This window comes from Balearica regulorum, chromosome 10, assembly GCF_011004875.1.
Source record: "Balearica regulorum gibbericeps isolate bBalReg1 chromosome 10, bBalReg1.pri, whole genome shotgun sequence".
NCBI lineage: Eukaryota > Metazoa > Chordata > Aves > Gruiformes > Gruidae > Balearica > Balearica regulorum.
Genome location: NC_046193.1, coordinates 14,327,093 through 14,345,965, shown reverse-complemented (window position 1 = coordinate 14,345,965; position 18,873 = coordinate 14,327,093). Strand labels below are relative to the sequence as shown.

Below are 18,873 nucleotides of genomic sequence, written 5' to 3'. Positions count from 1 at the left end.
CCACACACAGGGGAATGTGGACCAGCCTGCCTCTCATCTCCTGCACTTGAGGCTACACATCAATTAAATGTAACAGCTCCTGGTCAGGAGGCTAAAAAAAAAAAAAGTAATATTTTTTTAATGGCAGCTCTTCCTACATTTCATCTCCTGTAACAGAGCAATATCTGTGGAGTCCTTTTCCATTTCTCTCTCTTTTCTTCCAGAAAGAATATTCCCTTCAGCCCAAGTGTGCAAGTGGAAGTGGGAAGCCCGGGAGCAGCGGCTCAGGTGAGTGCCAGCATCCCACGCTGCCCTACGGAGGCTTTGCAGGGCGAGCTGGGAGAGGCTGGGGCTTGTGCTCTCACCCAGCACTGCTGAGCCCTTGGCTGGAAAACATGGCTGGGATGGGGGATACAATGCTGGGATGTGGAGAGGAGCAAAATGTGGACAGGTGAAAATAAGCGAATAAGCAGCCTCATGCCTGCAGCAGCCTGGCCCATTTCTCCATTCCTTCAGGGGGACGGGAGCGTCAGGCCAAGACGTGGCTGTGCGTGTATGTGCACCCATGGGTGCAGGGGCGTGGAAATGTGGCTGGGACCTGCACCTCAGGGGTGCCCCCCAGCTTACCTTACCCCCTTTTTTCTGGGTGGAAATGGTTTCACCCCATCCCTGCCCACCTCCTGGGACCGAAACAACGGGCATCTGCAGGCTGGCACAGGGTGATCTGGACAGAGCCAGACACACAGCGCCCATCTAAGAGCCAAAGGAGCTGCCGGGGTGGTTTAACTCCTTCTCCTCCCTCAGTTTTGCAGCCTCTGGTTTCCCAGGCCGTGACAATTCAGGGACGGCCAACACGGTACCTCCAGGCACAGCGAGGATGGGGATGAGGGACCTAATCCAGGCAGGGGCTGCATCTCAGCTGGATGAGACCTGGGGCAGCAGGAGCCCGGGGCAGCAATGCAGCAGCATCACACAGCCCTGGTGCCACCAGGATGCCCAGTGACCCCCGTGCAGGGGCTGCTTCTCCCTCCTGCAGCCCTTACCCACAGGGTGCAGCAGCTGCTCCCCCAGGACCGTGCAGCAGTTGGTAGATGATGGGGTGTTGCAACACGCCAGGGAATAATCACGATAACTCGAGCGGTTGCCCTGGTGCCGGGCTTGGCTGTTGCAGTGGTTGCTAAAGAGAGTGGGCGTGCGGCTTCCTCTGGGGCGATCTGATTTCTCCGAGAGAACGGTTAAGGCATGCTTAGGAGAAATAGTCCTCCGTGGAGCAGGGACGCGACCTCTCTGCCGGCAGCAGCGGCCGCACTGAGTGGGATGCTCGGGCGCCCGGGCACACACAGAGCTGTTTGCTTTGGGGGATAAAAACAATTAGCTTGTTCCTCTGTCCTGGGAAAATATCATCTGGCAACGAAGAGCAAAGGCAGCAAGTTTGCAGGGCGGCAGACAGACCTTTGAGACCAGCACTGAGGAGTGGGCAAGGCCACTGGCTGCGGCTGGCCAAGCTCCGTCCCTCGGTGGGGTCCCTGTGGGGTGACAAGAGCAACAGGGAGGGAGCGCCAGTGCGGCAGCCGCCTCCACGTGACACTCCGTCCCCGCTCCCGTCAGAGAGACCTGGCAGGAGCCAGGCAGCTTCGTCGGACCCGGCCAAAAAGTCATGCAGGCACGAGCGCAGCCAGGCAGAAGCGGCAACCTCAGCCCCCACAGCCCCATGTCATGGGGCACGGGGCAGCACCTGCCCCCCGGGCTCCCCAGGGCCACTCTGCGGAAATCAGGTAAGCCCAGGGCCCCCGAGCAGCCCCGGGGGTCCCCACGTCTCTGCCAGCTCCCCCTGTGGGGACAGGCTGCTGAGCCCCCGTGGGATTAGTCTGCACTGCATACCTGTTTACACACAGGTGACTTTGGACTCTGCTTTAAATTTTATTTGAGATATCATGTTACTTTAATACTTTAGTAGCTGGTTTAGAAGCTGCCCTTCAGCTTCTGCCTTTCAAAACAGACCCGTGTTCCACAAGAATCTCCCCAAGCAAACCCAGGCTGCAATTCAAACCTTCTTGGAGAGGCTTTGGGCTGGACAGGGGGCACTTGCTAATACAATCCCTGCAAATCAATCTGGGAGGATTTCCTCTCTGTTCAACAAAATACCTTTAAGCTACCTTAAAACATTCATTAATGATTGACGTGCGTCTCCATCGTAGGCAGGCAAAAGCACAGATAAAATATTTGATGAGATATTAAAACTAAGTTTGGGATTACTGAGAAAGACTGCTAAGCGTCTGTCGCTGCTTAACAAAACTAAACAAGCCACTCCACTTGCCACTTGTAAAAGGCACGGGGCTGACGTACCTTGGGAATTAAAAGAGTGGGATCCCAGCCTTGTTATCTTTGCTTATCACAGTCCAAGGTAATTAAATGAAATGATTAACCAGCACACCCAATCCTGCCTGCCTGCAGGCAGAGGGGAGCTTGCTGCTGTCTGACTGCACAAGCATTTCCAGCATTAGGGTACCAGTAACTTCTGCACACCAGACAGCTCAGCTAGCCCCAAACCTGCCGGGATTTCTCTCTTCCAAATACGTGTGCATGGGTGCAAAGCTCAGCAGGTGACTGTGGTGACATCCAGGGTCCTTTACGTTTGGGGTGATGGCAGCTGGTGGCGTGTGAGCAGCCCGGGCTCAGCTCAGTGCCCGCTCTGTGCCCCCCTTAGGCGGCTGCCGGTGCTGGTGTAAAGGGGGGGGGGTCCTGGCCCCACGGGCTGCAGGGCTAGCACGGCACTCAGCAAGGGTGGGCAGGACTGGGGGCACCGGTTAGACTGGGGAGGCTGGGTATGGTGGTGGGCAGCACAGGCTATACTGGTCAGAGAACACTGGCTGTACTGGTGGGGAGCAGTGGTGGGGAGCATTCGCTGCACTAGAGGAGAGCAGTGGCTGCACTGGTGGGGAGCACTGGCTGTACTGGTGGGAGCCCCATCCCCTGCATGTGCTCAGCAGAGAGGCAGAGGCAGGAAGGGTGACTTGTGGCAGTGGGGCTGGGAGCTGCAGGGCCATGTCCCCCTGCCCTGTTCTACATTTCCATTAGGGTTTTCTTTCCCTTTCCAGCCCCACGACCTCATGGGGTTTATTCCTGAACGTCAGGGCTGAGCGAAGGCAAGAGGACTCGGGGCGTACGTGCCTGCTGCCCCAAGGCAGCCACCCAATAGCTGGGAACTGCTTTGACAGTGGCCACATCGAGTTACATTCACCCTATTGCATTATAAATACCAGAATTAGCCTTGCTTAATTATTTAAAACTATAGATTAAAAGCAGACAAAGGCTCTTTGCCTCCTTTCCGGAGCACGTGTATCATTTGTCAGTGATACGGTCGCCTGGTGACAAGCAAGGGGGAATGTGCCAGATCCATTGGTACGAGATGCTCCCAAGCTGCCGGCACAGCAGGAACCAGAGGAGAGGAAAATCACGGTGATGATGGGAGCTGGTACCATCTCGCCCAGGGAGGGTAACAATTAGCATCTGCTAATCTTTGGCTTGCGTTACTATTATTATTATTATCATCATCATCATCATTATCATTAACATTATCCATCACCAAGGCAGTAAGCCACAACAGTCATTAAGCTAATGCGAAGGAACGACAGGTATTTTGTTGTGTGCTCGGCTGCATAGCAGCCACACGCGGATTAGTTGGGGTGTTCAGGTGCATTTTGTGGGCTCAGCTGCAGAGACTTGCTTGCCAATGGGCTTCCAGTCACTGCGAGCCCAAAGCTTCGCCTCCGCATTGGGCAGCACCTGCATCTCACCCACTAAAGCCAGCACCTGGGTGCCTTGTTCTGCCCTGAACCTACTGACCACACAGAAAGTGGCTTTCAAAAGCAAGTGTCCAGCTTCGCTCATCCTCCTGGCAGCAGGTCCTCCCCAACACGGTCACACACCCAAAAGCTGCTCTTGCCATGCAAACCTTCAGAGCTCATGGAGACCGACACGCAATTGTTTCCCTGCCCCATGATGCCGACTCCAGCTATTCTGTGTTCCTAAAATACAATTCATTGATGTTAGGAAAATCATGCAAATTAGCAAATGCCATGAATTCAAGAATCCAGAACAAAAGACAAACTTTCAGCTTAATTCCTTGTAGGACTTAACAAACAGCACGACCGCTTCTGCCATTACAGTCTCATGGGAAAAGCTGTAGGGCTAAACTCCAGCGCCAGTTCAGACAGTGGAAGTGCATTGACTGAAAGTTCATGCTCTACAATGAAAAAAAAAAAAAAGTTAATTTCTGTTTAAGAGGTAGAAGTGTGCATGTACCGGTGCTTAAAAGGAACTCAGGCTAGTTTAAAGATCCCATGCATCTCCACCTGCACGTGCAAACCCTTGCAGGGGGGTGAGGACAGGCTCCTCTCAGCCTTCCCGAGGAGGAGGAGTGTGAGGGATGGCACCCTCATCCTGGGGAAAGGAGGGCTCCCCGGGGAATGGATGCCATCAGGGGCCGTAGCCCAGAAAAGCCAACATTCCCCCCGTGATTGCGGTTAAATGTGTCAGAAACATTATTTCCCAGGCTCGGGTTACTGGTGTAAGTACCTTTAAACTAGCTGTGCTGACCCGGGCTGAGTGTGTTGGTTTTGCAGCCACCTTACTTGCAGGATGTGTATGACCAGCTTTTCAGCAGCCTTTCATTTATCTGTTGGTTTCTTAAAAATGACATGTTCATGAATAAACCCCAGGCATCCAGAAAACCAGAGGTTCTTCTCCGTAGCCACAGTTTTAAGTGGTCATTTCTGCCCAGGAAACGGTCCCTTGGGTCAGTGGTTTTACAAACCCAGATCCAGGGCTCTGACTCTGGGCATCCTCAGGTTTTTGCCCACTCTCATCCCTTCTACCAAGTAACAGGGTTTCCTCACAGAATTACAAATAGCAATGTCCTCTGAGTTCAGATCCCTTTCCCAGAATAACGCCTTCTGCCTGTTTTTACATGGATGGCATTTCAAAGAGGCTCATTCTCTGCTCAGAAAGCGATTCCCACACAATATTTTTAACAAGAGTGCTTTGGTCATCATTTGCCCCTATTGACAAACCTGTCCCAAGATGCTCTAGTCGGCAAATCAGTTCTCAAATGACACAGCAGAAATAAAAGACTGCAAATTATGTTTGCTTTATAGATTTCAGCTAAAGCTAAACACTGACCTGTGCTGCAGAAGAGCTTTGCGAGTTACGGATGCTGAGAACCAACGGGGCTGCGTTGCATGGGGCAGGGCACGCTGCGGAGCGGGGCTGCCGCAGTGCTGAAAGAAGAGAAACTGGGTTTGCAGCTGGCGTGGAAAAGGGCCGAGGGATGTGCAGGGAAAGGCGAGCACGTCGCAGAGGGGCAGGACATCGAGGAGAGCTTGGCAAAACAAAAGTCAAGGGGGAGGAGGTGTTTCACGTGAAATCCTGCAAAAAGCAGCTGAACACTGGTGTCCTGCTGCACCCTCCGTTCTCCTATACAGTCACAAGTCGAGAGGTGCTGGGTAGGAGCCCAGACTTCCATCCCGCACCTTTCTAAACCCAACAGCTATGGATGAATTTTCTTTCCAATCTCTTTTTTTTTTTTTTTTTTTTTACCCCTTGTGAAGAACGGCTGGAGCCAGGCAGGCAGCTGTAAGGAAAGCTGCACCCTCGGGTTACCTGCCCTTTCCAGGGCTGTTAATCCCCTTAACATTCCTGGGGATTATTTCCATCCCGACAGGACGGTGAAGCAGGCTGCCAGCAGCAGCACAAGGAGCAGCACGCAGCGCGCGGTCCCGATGCAGAGGAGCTCACAGGGCAACCCACCATGGAGAGACAAGTCGCTTCATCCTAAATAAATGCTCTATGAAGGACATCTCTTCTGAGCAGGGGAAAACCAAAAAGCAGCAGCAGTAGCAAAGGGAAGCGTAGTTCAGCTCTGGCCACGGCTGAGCCCCCGTGCCTGATGCCTGTCCCGGGGCATGAGCCAGTCTTCCTCCTCCTCCTCCTCTCCAGGAGCAGGCTAAAACCTTTCTCCTTGCCCTGGGGTGCACAAAAGCCACTCAGCACCCCAAGCAGCACACCATATTTTACACTCCTAGTCGGGTATATTTAATCTATTATTTACAACTTTCAGGTTTTCAAAGGCATTTGATGTTGCACCAAAACTGCCTGATATCCTGCTCCCCAAAAGATTGGGGCTGAGCATAATCAGGAGTGGAAACAATTTCCCCCAGGACTGCAGACTGATGATTTTATCACAAGTCTCCCAGGAGCTGGGGGATTTATAAGCATTTCCAGGCGGTCTGAGCAGGAATTTGGGTCTTGCAGAACAGACCAAGATATTAAAATGTTGTTTTTCTCCTCCAGCCAGTCCCACACCCCGGGGCAGGAGGGTGGTCTGTCTCTGGGCCATCTCAAAGATGCTGAATATTCTCTGTGGGATCTCCTAGAAAACTAATCGAGACTGGGAGCTGGTTTCACAGCTGTGGTTGGGAGAGAAGAGAACACCACGCATGAAGTCCAAGTATCTGCCAGTGGCCCTGGCCTCCTCATCCAGGCAATCTTACTTTTTACTTATAGAAAAGTCACTTAGAAACATACCTTTCCTAGAAAGCCTCAGGCTTCTAGAAATGATGAAAGGGAAAATATTTAAAAGCAAGCAAAAGACCGAGTATGCCGAAGCAAACACAGCTACTTAAAAGGTCCAGATCTATTTAAAAGGTCACACTGTCTTTCTGAGTACAGCAGAGGGTATTAAAATGCACATGTATTTTTTTGTTTATATCTTGCCAAGAACAATATAAAAATGTCTAACACCTTTTGCTGATTTATGATGGTGGCCAAGGAGGTGCCAGAGCAGAGCCTTGTTCATTGATCTACAGCTGAATCATGCAAAAACAGACATCCTGCTGTAAATCCACTGCAGAGACCTGCCTTGATTTATACCACCAGCACTATAAATAATGACAAAAAGCAGCCTGATAGCAGTCTGTCTCCCCTTACACGGACATGAATTACATCAGGTCTTGAAGATGATAGATCTACTCCATGAGAAACATTTTGCACTGGGTCCCTATCTGCCAACCTGCAGGAGACAGGATGCCCTGTCCTTACTCCCAGCATAACCCCAAGCTTTGTTTCAGGCGTGCCAATATTTTTATATTCTCGTTTTCTCTTTTTCTGCTCATTGCAAATAGACATTCCTTGAATTGTTCCAGACTAAGGTGTTCTGAAGGTTTAAAGTGCTGTTCTTGTAGTGAGGTTCAAGGCTTCTTCCAGTTCCGGTCAGGGACAAGGTGAGGGCTTTGACTTTGCCCTGGGGCAGTAGTTCGGACACCCACTGGAAGCCAAACCCTCGAGGTCGGTGTCTGCACACCCCTAGGCACATCTAGCACAGTGAAAACCAAGCTCAGAGCTACCTGCTGTGTCCTGGCCCCTGCAGTACTGTTCAGGCAAATTGAACTCATTGTGAGGACTTTTGCATGCTGATTTAACAGCTGCCTGGCCAGAAATGCTTCCAGTCAGCTTCAGTTCCTCCCACTCCTCAGTAATTTCTTCATTTCTACTAGTTTCAGGACAAAGATTCCCATCTGCCTTCAAGTAAATAGGTTGATAAATTGCTGCTTCTTTGCAAGCCTCAGCCATGCAACGTTAGATTGCTGCAATCTGGAAATAACCACATTAAGCGATTCAAAATCTTCAGGCTCCCCGCGGTGCTCCCCCAAAATACTGCATAAGCAGGGTGTCCCCCAAGGCAGGGAGGGACCCTTCTCTGATCATCCAGGGTATCTGGGAGGGTGGAAACACTACAAGACCAAACCGAAGGGCTGGATGACACCATGCAATAGCCTTGTACACTGCTGGGCTTTATTAGCTCTATGCGGATGTGGGGACAGCCTGCCCCAAGCGAATCTCCTGGGATCTGGGTCTTGGAGGGAGCGAAGAAGGGACTCCCACTCCTGAGATGTGAAAGGAAACCCATACATCATGGAGCCAGGGGGAAAACAGTACTTTATAAGTAACAGTGCTGCACCAGTGCCCCAAGAGCTAGTACAGCATAGTAGCAGGGCCCAAGAGCTACTTGGTATAGCAAAACCCCACCAAAGTCATGCGTTACAGCCATTCACAGCATCCAGGCTGGTCACTGAGACTTGGCTGGCCATGTAATCCTTCCACACTCGCTCCTTGCTGCATTATCCCCTAGCAGAGCACTAGAGGTGGATTAAACATGGACAAATCCAAGATCAATGCGCCCCAGCCCTTCTCCTGCCATGCGACGGGGTTTGGTACCCAGCACACAAGCAAGCAGCTCTGGTCTAAACGACGGCACAGGAAGAGTGGGAAAAGGGTGACAGGATAACGCAGTGACACTGAGGCTGTTAGTATAGCTGTCCAAAACTGGTGTTTTCATTAAAAACACCTGGCATTTTATTTAAGTTACTCCATGGAGAGACTTTTTTGTTTGAAGAATGAAGACATTGCTTTGCCATTTGAAATGGGAATTCATCCATTTCATTCATGCCAAAACAAACCTTTGCTTTTGTACCTTCCTTCCTCAACTTTTGTCTGCCTCTGCTCCTGTGAAAAAAGACCAAAAAAGGGAAGAAGTAGAAGAAGAAAAAAAAACAAAACCTGACATGTTTTCTCATTGTTCAAAACCTGGCTTTCATTTAACAAAAACTAGCCATGAAATTGTGCTGCCTTAACCCTTGGCTGTTCTTCAGTCCCTGCATCTCTCTGGAAGGCAGCATTGAGCCCACAGTTACAACCCTGTGGAGTCCGGCCCCGCAGCAGTTTGAGTCAGCCTGGCACTCGCCATCAAACCACACCACCCTCCCTTCTACCAGCATTGATGTAGGATCCTAGAGCAAAATAACTTGATACAAGAAATCACTGGTTCCAGCTTCCAACTGCCCTTTAAATATGTACTGAACTATTCACCACAATTACACTCATGTAATGGGCTCTGATTTGTTTTTCTTTGTTCCCAAAGCAGTAGGGCACTGGCCACATTAACATTCAATGAGAAGTTGTTTGATATTGAATCATTTCTTCAGTAGTATTATTCCTTCCACAATTCTGTTTGATTGCAATCCACTTTACATTTGATAAGTACTTACTATGAAAGAATGACCTAGCCTGCTTTCTCTTGCCTTTTTTTATTGATTTCTCTTTTAAAAGGGTTTTATTCCTTTTATACATGAGATTGCAATGAGAGAGAGAGGCAACATTACCGAACAACTGTTTTCCTTGCTGCTCCACCAACCCAAATAACTTCACACTAGGCCCACAAAAATACCGTAATGAGACTCTTACAGACACGGAGCTGCCTACACCCTTTTCCTGGGACTTTTTGTTCCTACTGGTAAACTTCCAAATTGTTCAAGTGAATAGCCAGGAATAAATTGCTCCTTCTGAGCCTTTGATTAGACCATACACTGAATAATTGTAGGCAGCCCCACTGTGCTCTGCATTTAAAGACACAGCCCGCCGCATGCAGTTTGTCTTATAACTTGTGTTTTGCACTCACTTTGTATAGGGTTTTTTGTAAAGGAGAAATGCAGAGCACTTAGAAAATACCAACAGTGAACATGCCCTGTGGTTTGCCTGAAATCCAAGCTGCCATCGCTTCTAAAACAGTGGGATCTTGTTCTTACATCCAGAACATACAAATTATTACAGCATGATCACATACTGTATGGGCAAATTATGCTTTTCTTGGCATCGGGCTCAATCTTGATTATTGCGCCAGCAGGATATCAACAAAATCTTTCCTTGACAAGACATTTCAGATGCAGCAGCACTTCCTCAGGCTTGTATTTCAGAAGCCCCTCAAATCCCACAGCATTCCCTTGTGCTAAGGGACCGACATCCTCGGGCAGGACGACCGAAGCAGCAGCTCAGCACAGTCCACAACAATGGCTGTTTCCAGCTTTAGTTAGACCTATCTTGCATTAATTAATCCTTGGCACTAAATGCTGCATCCGCTGAAGCGAGCGGCTGGCAAGTGATTTAAGTGATCTAATTAATATGTGTCTCATCAACAAGGCAAATTTTTTTCAAACCTCTAAAAAACCTGCACCAGCACGTGGAAGCACGTGCACGCAGACACTGACACGAGTGTCGAGCAGCTGGGGCAGGCACCATCTCTTCTCCTCTGTTCCCACACCACAGCGGGGTGAGGCTTCTCATGCAAACACCTCTCTTTTCTTCCAGCATCGATGTACACTGAAATACAGCGGGAGCGACCTGATGGTGGGAATATCCTGACTCACCCAGACTACATAGATGGAAACCCAGACCTCATCAAACCTAAAAAGCTCCTAAATCCTGTAAAAGCCTCAAAGAGCCACCAAGAGCTGCACAGAGAGCTGCTGATGAACCACAAAAGGTAAGAGGAGGCCACAGCCTGCTGCTAGCGTGGTCCGAGAGGAGCTGAGCCATCGGAGCTCAGCAGCCGAGGCACAAGTGCCAGCGACAGCCTGCGAGTTGGAAGGGCATGATAAATCCCTCCACTTGCAAACAAACCCAGAGTAAAACTTGCTGTAGCCCTTTCCTCTTTTCTCTGACGTGACAGTTTCTTTTAAAACAAAAGCAGAATGAAAAGCCCCCTGCTCTGCCACCCCAAAGCATCGGCTAGCACTTTTCGGAGCTGCTCACTATTGCCACCCACCTTGAGCCACAAGCACTGGAAGATGTGAGGCATCCCTACAGCCCCTTTCTCGGTGTGCCACGCATGTTTTCTCCCTGGTCCTGGTTTTTCTATCTCCACTGCTGACTTGCCAAATCCCCAGCACCGTACAGCATTCCTGTGTGCTTTAAGATCAACCCAGAGGCAGTAAGAGGTGCAGGCTGGACAGAGCCATTGAAAGCTGGGATAGCATCAGTGTGAGATTTTCTGTACAAGGAAAAGGCTAATCACTGTCTCCCTAAAAATCAAATTAGTAAAGATAGGCTAGAATTCACATTCCTGATTTCCTACCCTATCACCCCAGTTTAACTCTTTGGGGGTACAGATACAACATCAGGATAATGACACGAGGGACTGAGAACCGATAACCACATCATTCCTTTGCGGCAGCTGTCTGAACATCAGTGCAATAAAAGCATATTCAGTTCAGAGCTTTTTTAGAACAGCAAGAAATCTGCTGGCTTTATATTGACATTTTCTGAATACCCTGAAATATTCTGTCATGATAGCACTTTGATCATCTAATTAAAAGGAGCACAGCCTCTGTTCAAAAGGACTACAGTCATTACAAGAACCAGACACATATATTAATTCGGCAAACAATCGAGCCTGCCAGCAGGGTGCATTAATCAATACCGGCACTGGCTGGGCTTGGGTTTGATTTGATTTTCACAGAATCAGAAGAATTACAGGGACCGTGCCCAGGCCATTCTCCAGCATCGAGGCAGGGGTAACTATACCAGCCAGATACTTTTAAAACTCGCTGGTTTGAGAGTGACCATATCCTGCCTAGCGACACTGCTCAGTCTAAAGGCTCACCCACCAGCATTGGCTTTGATCTCGCAGAACATTAATCCAGTCTAACCATGAGGGACCAGAGCATCAAGAAATGCCTGCAACGGAGGTAGCAGAGACAAACAGTGGCAGACAGGGTACAAACCTCATGGCACCAGGCTCAGCTGAACTTCAAATTGGCAAAGACAAGTGCATCATCACTTTGTACTCAAACCCTATGCCTGCCACGGTGATATATCCACATGTGCCATCAGATATCATCAGGGGCAGCCCCATTGTAGCCATTCTCCAATTTCTGACCACTCTCATTTTAGTTCTGTACAGCTCAGGCATCAATTTAAACCTGCTTTGGCTCTGGCCTCCCAAATATTTTTCAGCAAATCTGTGAAACAAACCCTACTGCAAACAGTAATCTATCGCTGCTGGTTTCTTGTCACTCGAATCCACCAGTTTTGCTTCCTGCTACATTACTCTAGGGTGAGAGAGGGGAGAGGGGAAGCGAGAAGGATCTACAACTTGCTCCTGTTTCTGCTTTGCTGTTGGTTTTTCCCCTTAAGCAGCAGGGCGAAGCAACTCAAATCAGCAGCTTGTGTAACAAAACCCTTACCTTAGTCAACACCTCTGGGTACTAACAACACAGGCTGATTAAATCAAAGAGTAGTAACGAATCCACAGGCAACATTGCAAGCTGTGTCTCCAGCAAGCCAAGGCAGGTTTTCTCTCTCTCAAGCCTCGGGAAAAGCATCTCTACAACATCTGAGTTCTTCCTGACTTGAAAAAGCATCATGGAAGCTCTGGGGCCAATGCTACGGCTACCTTCACCAATGCTGCCATGAACTTTGTCCCATCATAAAGCAAAAACCAGAAAAAAACAACAGCAATCATTGTGAAATGTGGCACTGGAAGGATGCAAGCACTGGTCCCCAGCCATTTTGTGATAGCACAGAGGTTTGCTGCATCTGGAGACCATTTCCCTCTCCTGCCTCCCAGTTCAATTTCTGATGAAGTGGGATACCACCTCAGTGTCCACCACCCTGCCAAAGAAGCTCGGTAGTCCACAGGGTTTGATGTCTCTGCTTTCAAACAACCTTAGCGAGCAGAAACCAACCAGCCTTCGGTCAACAGAACCCTCCCGGTGCTGAGGATGAGCTTTGCATTAACAGCACATGACAGCCTGCCATGCCCTGGGCAAGCCCTTAGCACAGACATGGGGAGGTCCCCTCCTCGCCTCAAAACAGACCTTCACTCAGAGAAACACCAAACACTCCACGTTTTACGACGAGACTTGTAAATACTCTCAGCCCATTGATTTACATGAGTGTTAAACCCAGCCCACAAAAGTGGTCAGGCCCCACTCCTTCCCGTGTGTGACAGCTATGAGGTCTTCAACTCATTCTCCTCAAAAATACAACTTCCATCAACTACTTCTAGTTCCGTATTTTCTTGCAAGATGACTTACATTCCAGCGCCTATTGCAGAAGATAGCTTGCGTAAATGCGGCCTCAACCTCTTCTTCATAATCTGTTCTTCAGTGACACAGAACTCTGTGCGGTTGCAATAAAGCCTCCCGAAATTCAGCAAATGTTCAACTTCTCAGGAGCTTCAGGTTTTCGCCTCTCTCTCTGACAAAGACTCAGTGGGGCAAAGAGTGACTTAGTGATTTAAGCCAGGAAGCTGATGGATTTTATCAAGGCAGATTCCTTTCGACACAGAGGAGACGAGTTGGTCAGACCACTATCCTGGAAGGGCAGGAACCATCCCACAACCACACAGGAGCACATCTGGACTTGTTCCACATTCACACATAGCTCTCCACATCCATAACTACTCCCATGCTTCCGGGGGGCAGAAGCTGGTGGGAAGGTGGCCGGGGTCAGCTGCAGGAGGTAAATCTTAGTGTCTAAATTCAGGCATGGCATGGCAAGTGTTAGGTTTCTGAATTGTGTTTGGAGAACTTCTTTCATCTCTTTACCACGTATTTATGCCTTGCCTACACCTCCTTGCCATGTCCCCTTTCCCGTCAATCCACCCCTCACAGAACAGGGCTCGGAGCAGCCCCACGTCACCTGAGATGCTTTGTGCAGCTGAAGGGGAGCCGGGCGCCTGCGCTCTGACTTCCAGGAAAAAGGACATTTCATTTTGGCCTCTTGACCCAAACTCTCCATGTCAAAAGGGGGATCGCTAGCCCTCAGCTCTGAAGCAAAGCTGGGATGCAACTGGGAGGAAAGGCACTGCCAGGACAATTATTGCAGATCAATGACTACCCCTGCTGGTGGAAAAAAAATCGTCATTATTTAAAATGCCCTCAACACAGCTGAATCTGTCACTGACATAATTCAAACTAGTAACAGCAGGAGCCAGCCGAAGGTCCCATATCCATACCCAACCCAGAATGTTGCAGCACCTCAATGTAACAGGATTAGCAAAACCTCCAGCACCACAAGCCCCACACACGGACAGCAAATGCTGTGCCCAGCCGAGGTCAGCAGCCCGAGGCACCATCCCAGCAGTAAGGTGCTCCCAGTAACACCCTCAAAGCCTTGTGGATGGGTTTGTGGACCAGGACTGGTTTGTGGACCAGGTCTCCCATGTTTCCATTTAGGATTGAGAAGAGTTTTGGGGTTGCCAGGCTGGCAGTGGTTACACCCCAGGGTGTAGGCGCTCCGGCCCTGATTTATCTGCTTTTTTACAGAGGCTTGGGTGTGGAGAGCAAGCCAGAGCTGCAGCGGGTACTTGAGCACCGACGGCGAAACCAGCTCATCAGACAGAAGAAGGAAGAGGAAGAGGCAAAGAAATTGCAGTCTCCTTTTGAAAAAGAGCTGTTAAAGAGGCACCAGAGGCTGGATCAGGTAGAAATGAGTTTTGGGTCATCCCCGGGTTATCCTAACCAACTCGCTCAAGGCACAGACCACAGGGGAGATGGGTGGGCTGAGGCTCACCCCAAGGTATAATGTTGCTACTCCTTCATAAAACAGGAGCCACAGTACATCCTTCTCTGCTGCCCCATGCAGCGGCAGCACCCTCAGTGAAGGAATCACAGTGGGATTCACCTCGTTCATACCACCTCACCCAGGACCCCTGCCACGCACCACTGTCCCTGGGTCTCCTCCAGGTCCCGCGTGGTGTCCTTGGGGCGTGCTTTCCAGTTCAGAGCACCCCAAATTGCATGGGGGCTGTTGCAGCACCCACCCCAGGGGTGCTCAGGATCCTGGGGTGCAGGGTGAGAGGATGCAGAAGTGTTGGGAGGTGCAAACCCTGCTGCAATCACACTCAAGCTGCTTTTAGGAGCAGTTACTGGAATGTACTCTGGCCAAAAATATGCCTGGGGAGAGCAATATTCAGCGTGGGCACTTGTCAGCAGCACAGCCATGCCCCAGATGCTGTCTGCACCTGCCCTCTTACCCAAACCAGTGCAAGCAGGATGCCAGCTTGTTGTCGCTGAAAAGAAAGTTATTTCCCATCCTACTTGCCAGTAATTGCACTGCAAATGGATGAAACTAGCTTATTCAGTTAATGACACAACTCTTGCCTTGCAATAATACCAGCCAAGCCAAGATTACTTGAAAATCAAAGCCCAGCACTGTCAGAGAAGAACAAGGAATATGAAATACGGTGGTTTAGGGACAGATCCATAAAGACTTCATGTATAAAAGTGAGGCAGTACAATGACCTACCCTCCCTTAGATGATAACTTTATGCTGAGAGCTTTTCCCAGGCTCACAGGCCTCCTTTGCCAGGAAGGATTTAAATCTCCTCCTCCCTCCTCCATGCCAGGTCTGAAGTGAAGCACTCTCCCGCTTTTTTGCTGGAGATGTTCCTCCCTGGAGGAAAAAAAATAAATAGTGTTTCAATTGGCCAGAAGAAAAAGACTCGGGGTGAACATGGCTCTGGTGTAATGGTTTGGAAAAAGAGAGCACCAACATGTACACTACACACTCATTCAGCTTTGGCAATAATAAGTGGACACCCAGCAATAAGGAAGCCCACTGTTTTAACGTCGCTAACACACTTTGGTCCTTTAGCATGCACAGATAATGGTGACTCTTCTTTCTTACAGTTGGAGAAAGAGCAGGAGAAGCAGGAAGACCATGCACCAGAGTTCATTAAAGTCAAGGAAAACCTGAGAAGAACGTCAACGGTGACTGGGGACGAGAAAGCAGCGTAGCTTCTGCCAAAACTCAACAGGGATCCTACCAAGGCCAGCGCTAACATATACACGCTGACATCTCTGTACATGGTGGACATTCACAGCTGTGTCGTTGGGGCTACTTACGGTTATTAACACTTGCTGCAGCAGAAGGCACAAAAAAGGTTTTCCCAGCCCAGGAAGGTATCACTGCGGAAAAGGTGCAGTATTCACCGAAGAAGCACTCACATGAGGAGATGCAGAAAGACATTGTTATTTTCCCCCCAGACTGTGGGTGCACGCTAACCTCCAGCTAACTCTCGGTTAACCCTTGAGACACAGCGACCGTTTAAGCCAGGGAAGTCTGTGGAGAGATGGTTTGGGGGGACCCCTGCTTCTTCCTGGAGGCAGGCTCACCAGGCAGGGGGTGACAGGAGGGCAGCTGCAGCTCTGGGAACCTCCTGGAAACCTGGCACATAACTAAAAGGGACAATCTGCGTATTACTGAGAACAGCCCAGGTGACCGTAATGGCTTTCCCAAGGGTCACTGGTATTGGACCAGTGTGCGAGCCAAGCCTGGCTGAGGGTGCGTGTCCCAGCAGCTCACCCGTACTAGCAGAAAAATCAACCTCTGTGTGCCCATACCAATGCAGCACAGGCGGGTGCAACTGTTCTTCATGAGCACCTTTAAACTGCATTTCAAACCCATTTGAAATAGCTATTTAGACACTTCCATGCTCAGGCAGAAAAATACATCGGACTATACCATGAACACCCCAAGTGGGAGGCAAACACTCTGTGCAGAAAGCAATGGCTGGGTGTTTTCAGCGTGGGTGTTCATGGAAGCGTGCAGTGACCAGACAGCAGATCCCTGTGGATGTAACACACAGACAAACTGCTCTTTGCCCCTGGATTACCGAGCTTCAGCCCACGTGGTGATGGGGTAATGTCATACTGGTGTCAGGCTGCTGCTCTGTTCAACCTGCACACAGCTGACGTCTGTAGGCACCAGGGGCTACGGGGCACGTAGGTAGCGATGCAAAACTATTTGTCAGTAGTTCTCATCCCCTTTTCCAGCGGTCAGAGCTGCCTCATTTCAGTTGCCACCTTGCAAAGTTAAAGATCTTCCTGTTGCTGGTATAGCAAAGCCAGGACAGATGGTGCGTTTGCACCATGCGTGGACAGACCCTACCACATTTATGGGGCACCTGTGCCCTGAGGTGGCCACATCCAGAGCTAAAATTGCTCCTTCAGGAAGATCTCAGCTTCTTGCTCTCACATCAGCCCTGATACAAAGCCTAAACAGCATAACTCACCAACTGCCTTGGAACACTGGCTCTTGAGTGGCAAGCTTCCACGGACCCAGTCAGCTGGGAAGGTAATACCTGGTTAAACAATACCTACTGTCCACATCTTCAGTACGTAAATTAAGGGAAACTGGGCATTTATCACATATTTTAAAAGTTACTAATCTATTCCCTACTGTCCCTGGTCCAGTGGGGTGTTCCATTTCAGAGGGCTGTTGCTCAACCTGGCAGCTTGAGTAAAACCTCTGAGCCACAGCACGCGTCAAGAGCAGTGACACAGCTATGGGGCTTCTGCGACAGATTGGACTACAAAAGCGCCTAACTCAGCTTCAGTCCTTCAGCCCCATCTCACAGCACTGTCTCTGCAGTAGTTTTTAAGCCCCTTGCTCATCTCACAAGTTTTTATTTCAGAAATCCAGTGCATATGGTCACTATGGGTCAAACAAGTTCTGAAAGGATCTATTATGTCCTTTCTAACTGTGAAACTTTTCACATAGGTTGTGATTAAAACCACGAGGAAGAAGCAGCATCGACCATTTTTTCAGGGGGGAAAAAAAGCGCCCAATTTCTCCAAGAAAAAAAAGTGTTGCTAAGGATGCTTGTACACAGCTGTAAAGCATGCTGTATGATACTCTATAGATAACATCATTTAAATAACAAGCCAGAATTACTGTGCTGGGGTTTCGTGAGGGGTTTCGGCACAGATTAAGTAACCTTGATCAAAGAGCTCAAAAAAAAGATTCAGCAAATTAACTTGTAATTTTGCCACAGATGGAAATACACTCCAGGAGAGGCAATCTGTCACTCCATATGAACCAGTGAAATCAGTGTTACCAGCTCACCCGGGCTGGGACAGGGGCATTTTTGCAAGTCCTTGGGTGGGAGCCATCCAGTGAGGTCTGGGTAAGCCGAGTGCTCAGATCAGCAATGAAAAGGTTGAAAATATTTTGCTGCAGTCTTCTTGAGTATGCAAATATTATCGGGGGGGGGAATCAAGGCGCCTCCCTTTGATGCAGTGTCCACCAAGCACAGAGTGGGGCTGCACACCAATGCGGTCCGTGATTGCTTAGGGGCGTCTGGATCATTTTCAGCGGGTGTCCAGAAGGGAAACAGAGGGCCAGGTCATACTGTCCTAACTCAGGCTGAGCTAACAGACCCACAAGAAACCCTTCCAGCAGTGCAGACACAGCAGAAAGCCCTGACCCGGCTGCCCACCAGCACCCCGTGGGCTGTGAGTCGGGACCCAGCCGCACGTCGGCACACCAACCAACCAAACCAGCCGCAGCAGCCGGCACCGGGAGCTGCCATGGGGCCGGGATGGGCTGTAGCAGCCCCGTGGCATGCAGCGGGGCACACGGCACTTCGTCCCCAGAAAAAGCTGCAGGCTCCAGCCCTCCGTGACAGCACACGGGAAATGATGATTTTACTGTTCAAGCCTTGGCTTAAAAATCACAGCGTTTTCCAACACAGCTCTTCTCACCCCTGCGAACTGATAACCGCCTCCCTGGCTGGGCTCAGACCGAGAGTCTGTACAACTTCACCGATGTTCTGGTGCTTCATGGCACAGCAGCATGGAGGTGGCACCTGAAAAAACATCAGTGTAAGCATCACCAGGAAGATTTTGGGGTATCTTTGTGTCTCTTTTTCTTTGAAATGAATTCCTCCCTATGACCCTAAAACACATTCCTGAATAAATGTGGTATATCCAGAAGATACAGATTATCAGAGTATTGATGGAAGATGATTTTTTGCACTGTGTATGTGCCTGTGTGGTGTATAGTCTATATTCTGTGTTGGTGTTTATACATTTTTATAAAAATATATGTTATGCAACTCTACTTAATTAACTCACACTGTTTAATGTGGACACTGCTGAAGAAATAAGCTAAATGATAATTGTATATTTTGCTCTTTTCCACAAGGAACCGAAAAAGCTCTGAGGATACAAGCAGACAACAGCCAAATAAACTGAGTGAACATAAAAATCAGTG

At 49.5% G+C, this 18,873-nt stretch overlaps 1 protein-coding gene across 3 annotated transcripts in view; it reads left to right on the top strand.

The window, feature by feature from the left end:
* FAM107A (family with sequence similarity 107 member A) overlaps positions 1-18,867 on the top strand; it is a 31,612-nt gene extending 12,745 nt beyond the window's left edge. Inside the window, exons 1-5 of one of the 3 annotated variants that reach the window (XR_012837038.1) lie at positions 1,136-1,754; positions 10,180-10,354; positions 14,142-14,298; positions 15,507-16,953; positions 17,974-18,867. Coding sequence is in view for 2 of the 3 variants with exons in the window: in XM_010298083.2 (XP_010296385.2) it covers positions 1,637-1,754; positions 10,180-10,354; positions 14,142-14,298; positions 15,507-15,614 (558 nt within the window). In the remaining variant the exon portion in view is untranslated. Of the gene's footprint in view, positions 1-203; positions 268-1,135; positions 1,755-10,179; positions 10,355-14,141; positions 14,299-15,506; positions 17,875-17,973 lie in introns of those variants that run through there. The other 2 variants (XM_075762262.1, XM_010298083.2) reach the window with 2 other exon arrangements.
* Positions 18,868-18,873: the final 6 nt, after the last annotated feature.